This window comes from Myripristis murdjan, chromosome 22 (genome assembly GCF_902150065.1).
Source record: "Myripristis murdjan chromosome 22, fMyrMur1.1, whole genome shotgun sequence".
Taxonomy (NCBI): Eukaryota; Metazoa; Chordata; class Actinopteri; order Holocentriformes; family Holocentridae; genus Myripristis; species Myripristis murdjan.
Window position 1 is genome coordinate 18,811,779 of NC_044001.1, and position 8,402 is coordinate 18,820,180.

Genomic DNA, 8,402 nt, shown 5'->3' on the forward strand with positions numbered 1-8,402 from the left:
ATCCTTAAATCAAAGTTAGAGCGTATTGTATACACAGAACTGTAAGGGAATGTGTAGAATCAATGTAAGTGCAAATGCTTGTGTTACAGGTGTAGCTGCCTCCATGTCTGAGTCACCCTCCAACCTTGAGGCAATAATTCTGGTGTTGGCAAACTTGATAGACTGTACAAAGACAGCACCAAGAGGGAGAATTTAATAAAGCTCTTATTTCTACCAGAGGAGTGAGTTCATCCAGCTTTTTCCAAATTTGTTAAACTTATCCTACTTCAGTGCTGCTTCTGATTTTATACACCACTGGCTAAAGAAGTTCTTCCTATGATTTCAGTTGGATAGGCTAAATAAGAAATAGAGTGCAGTCTATTTCATTAGATGACAGCTTTTCTCTGTACTGAGCAGTTCCTGGTCTGCTTTCAGGGTCCAACAAAATGGCCCCGGAAATTTGGCAAATGTGTTTGGACTCTCTATAATATGACCGCCTGAAAAGACAAAAGAGTGATGGACCAACAACATGCATCAAGAACAAGAGCATTGTTTGTGGTTGGACGTTTTCCTGAAGAGATGGAAACTTTTCCTTTTCCTTTCAAATGGCAAATTTAGTTTAAGAAGCCAAAAATAGGAAGATTACGTTTGATGCCTGAGAATCATTAGTTTTTCGTTATTTATTGTCTGTATTTTTTTTTTTTTTTTTTGAATCAGCCCTGTTTAGAAAGTGTACCATAATCATAATTAGTTCACCAAAAACCCAAAACAAGGCACAAAAGCTCAATAACTAGCACCACCAGCTCATTAGATGTGCAGTGTTCGCCCCCTGGTGGATAATTTCATGTCAACAATAGTGTGTCCTCATTTACATGATCAGGACACTGATGGGCCATGCATACCCCACAGTCATGTCTCTAAGCCAGACACCTAGAAGATTAAAAATTATAATAAATAAATAAATAAATAAAGCTAGCTGTTTCACTCTATGACCAAAAGTGACTATTGTATTATTATTATTATTATTATTATTATTATTATTATTATTATTATTATAAATTCATTCACTTGGGCCACAATAATGATCTCCCCTCCAATACGGGAATGTAATCTTATTGTGACCAAGACATGGTGTTGATGCTGATCCATCCACGTTGATCTTTTGGTGGCCAGACATTTGCTTGTTGTGCCTGTGCATTTTTGGCTATCAATTCAAACAAGGCTTACATTTTCATTTATTTATTTGTTTGTTAATAATTACATTTCTTGGATAGACTGGCGACCTGTCCAGGATGTTTCCCTGCCTTGTGCGCAGTGAGTACTCCGGTACCCAGCAACGCTAAAGGCTCGGAAAATGAATGTGTGAATCAATGCAAATTTATGTTTCGCGACTTCTGTTCTGCATAATGAGACTCTGTGCACTAACATAAAACAAAGTCTAAAATAATAATTTTGTCACATGAAAGACATTGTTAGGGCGTCTATTTGTGAGTGAAAGCGCTCAAAAGTATGGCTCGTTGTTTCACCCAGGATTGTAAAAGTGGAAAATCGGAACCAAAGAAAAGCACTTGAACGCGCCACGCGGTAGAGGTAGCGCACTGGTGTTAAGGTGTAGCTAGTCCCTCACTACTGCTGCTGTAACCAAATATGAGCGAATACACTTCAACCTAATACACTCACAACTTTACTGTTTTGTTGTCCGAAACAACACTTATTAATGTTAACATGGACGACTTGCAGTTCTTGGATATCTTCAGAGGAAAGCTTATCAAACTGACCCTCAAGACTTCGTCCTACGTCGGGGTTGTCCAGCGCATCAACTCAAACAAAACGGTGCTTTTAGCAGACGGTTAGTTAGCTAATTTTGCTTTTGACTGTCAAACCATGTGATTTTTTTTTTTTAGTAGACATACAAATTTGAGTCACAACTTAGCTATATATTATGTCGTAGTCGTGTTGCCTCCGTGTGTCCTAGCGAGAAATAGCATACATATCACAGAAGTTAGCTAGCTGCCGTTAGCTGGCAGTATTATAAGGTTTTACCCAGAGTTGAATTGTCTTGTCACTACACAACGCATGCAATTATATGACTGAATTTTTTTCCTTTTTCTTTTTTGACTGTTCCAGTTGTTTATGTTGAGAAGGGAATAAAAGTCCCTGGGCTGAAGCTGTTCTTCGGGCATGAGATTGTGAATGGTGAGTCGCTTTAACGTTTTACTATTTGTTGCTAACGATAGCTTAAACCTCATTATTGGGGGCTGAGGAGGGCTAAACAGGGATAAATAGTTAGCAATAGATCTTTCATGTCATCTTTTGGTGTCTGAGATGTCTTTTATTACTTGATTTACAGTGGAATTTCCCGGTAAGACAAACAGTGGCGATAGGTAAGTAATTGTGAATCAGAATCAGACAGACTTTATTGATCTCCAAGGGGAAACTGGATGATAGGTCCGCTGCATTTGCTCAAATTCTCAAGCGAACAGTATATTATAAGCATATCAGGAATATGTCAGGAATAGAAAAAGATGTAAGGAATAAATTATGTGCATTAGGTATAAATATGTGCATGAGTCCTACAGAAATAGTCAACAGTAAATACAGAAATTAGAAATGGAGCATATGTAAAAAGTATACCAATATACACAGGCGTATTATACACTGTTGAATTATTGTCCTAAGTCATAATTAAGCAATCAGCACAAGTGAGCATTGGTGACAAGACACAGTGCTGGTTGTTGCTGCTAATAAATTCAGGATTTTAAAAAAAAGGGGGAAAAAAATCCATAAATTCAAAGATGCAATCTTTTTTCAGAGAAACTCTTGGCTATAAACTTGAAGACCACTTGCTTGTAGAAGAGTTTCAGCCGTACAGAAAAAGCATCAGGCTGGGTGAGTGTAAGTGGAAAAAAAAAGGGTGAGGGTTTTTCATTAAATGTAAATAATTTATTACTGAGAAAGATTATTGTGTGTTTGTAGATGACGATGAAGATGATGAAGTGGTTATCAACTTTGAGGTCATTGATGAATTTCATGGGAAGTTTGGCTCTGCAGTAAGTTGAACTGTTGTGCCTACTCAATTTGATATGAATCCTGCTCGTATGGGTTTTCTCCATCCAGCTTTATGTTTAATGACAAATAAAGCGATTCTGATTCTGACTGTTGTCCTTACCCTGAGCTGACATGCTCTGTTTTGACCACCATAGGTGATGCACATCAAGAAGCAGCGGTTGATTGGTGTAGGAGCTGATGCGGTCGAGGCGTTCCAACAAGGCAGACTGTGCTGGCTGCAGGTGAGGAGAGAGACAAAGTGGGTTTGTGGTAGACACACCCTGGTTCAATTCATTCTTTTGTCCAGTTTATTTCATCACCAAAAACAAAAGCCTGACTATTAATATTTTTTTGTAGATTGCCACAAAAAACAAGGTATACTTATTTGACATCCTGGTGCTCGGAGCCCAGGCCTTTAAGAATGGCCTTTCGATGATCCTGGAAAACAAGCACATACTGAAGGTGAGCACAGTAAACAATACGATAAAACTCTTAATTCAGGTTAAATCGTTATTAAGAGAAGTGCACCTTATTGCACAGGTCATTCATGACTGCCGTGTCATCTCTGCATGCCTGCTGGCTCAGTTTGGTGTACGTCTAACCAACGTCTTCGACACACAGGTACAGTAGCCAACTATGAAACAGTTTTAAGAAATCAATGTCATTACTCTCCTTGAGATTTTCACGGCTCATCTCTAATTGTACCCTCTGTTTTTTTCTCTTGTCTGATCTCTAAAGGTGGCAGATGTTATGTGCTTTTACTCGGAGACAGGGGGCTTCCTTCCAGACCGAGTCAGTACTCTGCAAGAGGTGGTGAGTCTCCATCTGAACGTGCCCTCCTCCCAACTCTCATCCCTAAAGATGAAGTCACAGCTCACCAAGGTACACAACCTCATTTAGAAGTAAATAATGTTTGCATATTATTGCCTGTATGCAGTGTACTCACAAGTGCTTGGTTTTACAGGAGGAAAGGGAGTTGTGGTACAAGCGCCCATGCCCTTTGCCTCTGCTGAAGGTGATGGCACTGTCAGTGATCCACCTGCTGCCTCTGAGACTGGTGCTGTTAGACACTCTCATGACCGACTACATGGACCTGGTGGACTCGTATCTCTCTAGCAGCTACAACGAACCAGGAGAAGTAGAGCACATAAATATGGTAGGTAGTTCATAAACATGCACATAATTAATTTCCCCTACCCCATTTTACTCAGATTTACTGATTAGTTTTTTAAGCAGTGCTGTGCTTCACACTGACATGGTTGCACAAATTCCTACAGTCCAAAATTAACACCCTCCAAGTGCCAAATACTGGCAAAATTTGTCTTTGGCAGATGAATCAATAAGGGACACTCATCACGCTAGACAGATTAACAGTTCACTGTCTGGCTTACAAATCGCCCCTGGTGTTTGCCGAGTTTCAGACTGTCTCTGCTGCTCACTCACTCAGATTGTGACCAAATCAAATACAAGCTAAACAGTAGCTATCTGTCAAATGGGCACCTGATTGGCTGCCTGTTGCACTAACATCTGTTTATCTGGTGCTTGGATGGTTATGTCCAGCAGTTAAAACTATACTTGAATCACAGTAAATCTGCACATACTCCATGTTTCACACAGTGCTCGAGTCTACATACTGACTAACACTGACACTTGTAGGGTGACATCAAAAACTAAAATTATTTTTGGTGGGTAATTTCAGCATTTGAAGAGCATCTTCAATTTACTTCTTTCAGCAAGTATTTTTCAGACAATCTGGAGATTCAAGCTGGCAGCCATCTGGTCACAAACTGTTTTCTCTAACATTTAGGCGACCACTGCATCATTTTGATGCATAACACTGTTGTGAACCTTGTGTGACCCAGAAGAATATGTGGAAACTGTGGATTTCAGCAATAAATGACTAACAGTTCCTGTTTGAACTGTATTGTGTAACTTTTTACTTTTCTAAAATGCCAGTAATACACAAAGGTTTAGAACAAGCAGTTATATTAAATTAATCTTTTATTTTCTGTTGATGATAATAGACAAATGTTACTCAGTGTGTTAACATATGAACTACCACTGTCATGTGGTCCCAGGTGGGCGTTTGTCACGTGTCTTATAACAGCTTCAAATGTGACTTGGCCTATCAGAATTTAGGACCTGTTGTATAGTCCAATATGAGTAACGATCTCATAACAATTAATACAGAGATACCAATCTCATCCAAAATTTTGGAAACAGTAACAATACTAGTGTGTTTAGTATCGATGCAGATTGATCTCTCACTCTGTAACTCGGCGTTCTTTTCTGATGTAGCCTTCGTCTGTATATTTAAATTGTTGAAACACTGTAAGCTGCAATCATGTTTACATAACTAATTCAAAATCATTTCATTGTATTCTTAGTTACAACAGGACATTTCATGCAGTTTCTAAATTGAAATCAGTATTTTGTTGGGCTGCTTTGTTTTCTGCTTGAAGGCTACAGGCTGCTGTTGTACTTGTAACTCATAATTCATATTCTAATATAGCCTACAGGTTTAAATACTTGAAACACAAAGTTTGTATTTACTTGTTAATGTTTATACAGACTTCTTAAATAAAGTGAGTGTGTTGAATGTGATTTCTGTTTCGCTATGGTATCAAAGCAGGTAATGAGATTTGAAGAATTTCACTGGCACTGGTATCAACCACTGAAATCTGGTGTCATGACGTCTTCAATATGGAAGCACAAATGTCCTGTGTACCTGCATGTATCTACAGGACAGTGTGTTGGCCCTGCCCAGGGAGTTGAGAGAGCTGGAACGCATGCGTCGGGAGCGCAGGGAGTGGGCCACTAACCGCTACCCTCTCACAGAGCAGGATCTGCTGGTTCGTTTCAAGCCACGACCGCAGTCTTCACATCAGACCCAGACCTCACCTCCAGCAGAGGAACCTAGCCAGGATCCTGCAACTGTGGAAGCTCCTTCCCCAGCACAAGTGGACTTTTTCTATGACCAGCAGTCCACAAAACCCTCATCTGTGACTGATATTTCCTCTGCACAGTCTACAGCCATTAATTCTGATCTAATCCCAGCTCTGTCAGACCTCAGGAAACAACAGCCTGTCCACAGACTTGTGTCTCCAGCTGCAGGCCGAGGACTCATGGGAGTAAGGATGGAGACAATGGGTGGAGGGAGGCCCTTGGGGAAAGAGCAGCAGTCATCCTTCCTTGCCTCCCCCCCTGTAGGAAGAGGCTTTTCTGTCCAGATACCACCAACCCAGCTTCTCAAGGAAAGTCCAGGGAGGATGGAGACGGCTCCAACTCTTAGTTCCAGTTCTGCCCAAAACGTGATGCCCCAGCTGACCCACAACACAAACTCCCTGTCTGGAAGCACCCTTGGATTGGGAAGAGGCTATTTTAACTCAGAGGCCAAGTCCCTCTCGTCTCCACTCAGTCAGTCGTTCAGCTCCTTCAGGAAGACATAGAGGTGCTGCGAAACCTGAGCCTAAAACATACTCTGTAAATGTGTTTGCTGTTCCCAGTGTTTTTGTTTCTCTGGAGTGGCCACTAGATGGCAGTAAACATTGTTTTGTCTAAATGCTCACTGTGAGACCAGTTGGTGGTGAGCATTTATGTTTTCCTTTTTACAGACAGAATACTTTGTTAGACCCCATAGACTGTATTGCAAAATATTAAGGTGAAGAAAGTTTAATTTTTAAGGTTTACAAGGTTGCAGTGTTAACAATTGAATCTCAGTGGAGAAGCTTAGTTGTGTTTCAGTGATGTTTCATCTCTACTACAGCTAGTTCATCAGCACATTGTTTATCAGAACAGCCTAATACACAGTAGGACTGTAATGAAAGTAACATAGCAAGACTGGTTGGCAAGCAAACTTACCTGCTAAGGTGAACGCTACATTTGAACCATCACTGACTGTTTTGATGTTACTTTTCTTGACCAATCACATAATGTTCTAGTGTTGATCCAGTGTCTCCTTTTATCCACCCAGAACTGCTCTCCACTCAACATTACAGTCAGTTTTTTTGGCCTTTGTATTCTCCTGCTTACTTTAGTCTCGTTCTTACAGTAACATACTAATTGAGTGAGCAGAGAGGAGTAGTTGAGTATGTATAATCTGAAGTGGTCCATAGGCCCTAAGTCCTCATCTCTGTACAATATTTTGTACTTACTCTTACTCTTATTGTGCTTGTACATCTCTGTGTGTATGCTTGAAAACCAAATTAGTGCTCTTGTACTTGTTATTATGAATCCATGGATCCACTTCCCACTCACTAGTGCTACTAGTGGCCAAAAACATATTGGTTGTCTTTAATCAATTGTGTGTTAAAAGCACTGTTTATATAGTTTGGTTTTTAGTAAGCATTATGCACAACATACTAGTGGATATTTTTGTTCATTAATGAGAAAAGGCATGCTATTCTTGTTTGTCCTTTGTTTGCATTTCATTGGATCTAGTGATTTGCTTGTAAATCTTGCTCAGTTTTGCTTTGACAATGAGTGTTAATTCATTGCATTCTGAAGGTTGTTATGTTGATAGCAAAATATACAGTAAATTTCACCAATCAGCTCGCTTGGTAAATGGAAATACAGTGTTGTTTCTCAGAGTTAGTTTGTTTATATTTCACAAAATGAGCTCTGATAAAACCAGAGAATAAACACACTGGCTGCTGGAACACAAACTACAACCAAAAACAGCACCAAATGCACATTGCACCTAATTGTGTTAAGCGTAGCGTGATTGATTGACTGTACAGCTTGGCTTCTCTGTTGCGGTTAATTGAGGGTGAAAAGCAGAGACAAGCACTGATGGATCTGCTGTTAATTGAGCAAAAACATTGTTAGCTGACGGTTCTTTTGATTACTGCTGACTGGAAAACCATTAGACTTGGCACGAGTTGGACTTTGTTATTGGCTGTCTGTAGCTTTGGTCATCGCTGTAGATCAGATGAATATGATCACAAGTGGCCAGCACCTGCCATGCACTACAAGGGCACATAAAGCAGATCTTATCCAGTGTTCTGGATGAGGTGCCATGCAGATTTTACAGACAGGCACTGCGCAGCCATTTTGCCTGCATCATGAGAGGTGGTGCCTGGGATCAAAACAGGATACGAAGACAAAACAAGGCATGGAAACAACAGCAGGGCATTGCTGAAGCCTGTGCCATAAATGGGCCCCCTGCATTAATCACATCTTATTGCCATGGTTATCTACATACAGAGGCTTGGGCCCTTGCCAGGGCATTCTAATTGAAAGCACAAAATAGATAAAGTAGGATTTTAATTAACTGGGAGGTTGCCCGGCACAAAGCCTTAGCATCTCTCTTAGCAACCAGCTCCTCCTCAGCTTCTGCTAAGGACAAGCAGGGTGGATCCTACCCATATGCCTCC

General features: G+C 40.4%; 1 protein-coding gene across 3 annotated transcripts; it reads left to right on the plus strand.

The window, feature by feature from the left end:
* Positions 1-1,533: 1,533 nt before the first annotated feature.
* Positions 1,534-7,616, plus strand: exd1 (exonuclease 3'-5' domain containing 1). 3 transcript variants are annotated; one of them, XM_030081741.1, is made up of 11 exons: positions 1,534-1,828; positions 2,107-2,175; positions 2,330-2,363; positions 2,792-2,874; positions 2,956-3,029; positions 3,183-3,269; positions 3,385-3,489; positions 3,568-3,648; positions 3,766-3,909; positions 3,992-4,183; positions 5,772-7,616. In XM_030081741.1, the coding sequence occupies exons 1-11, from the start codon at positions 1,705-1,707 to the stop codon at positions 6,474-6,476; spliced, it is 1,698 nt and encodes a 565-aa protein (XP_029937601.1). In that variant the 5' UTR covers positions 1,534-1,704; the 3' UTR covers positions 6,477-7,616. The 3 variants fall into 3 exon arrangements, with proteins under 3 accessions (XP_029937601.1, XP_029937605.1, XP_029937604.1); XM_030081745.1 differs by having other exon boundaries at positions 3,613-3,648; XM_030081744.1 differs by having other exon boundaries at positions 1,535-1,828; positions 2,792-2,868.
* Positions 7,617-8,402: the final 786 nt, after the last annotated feature.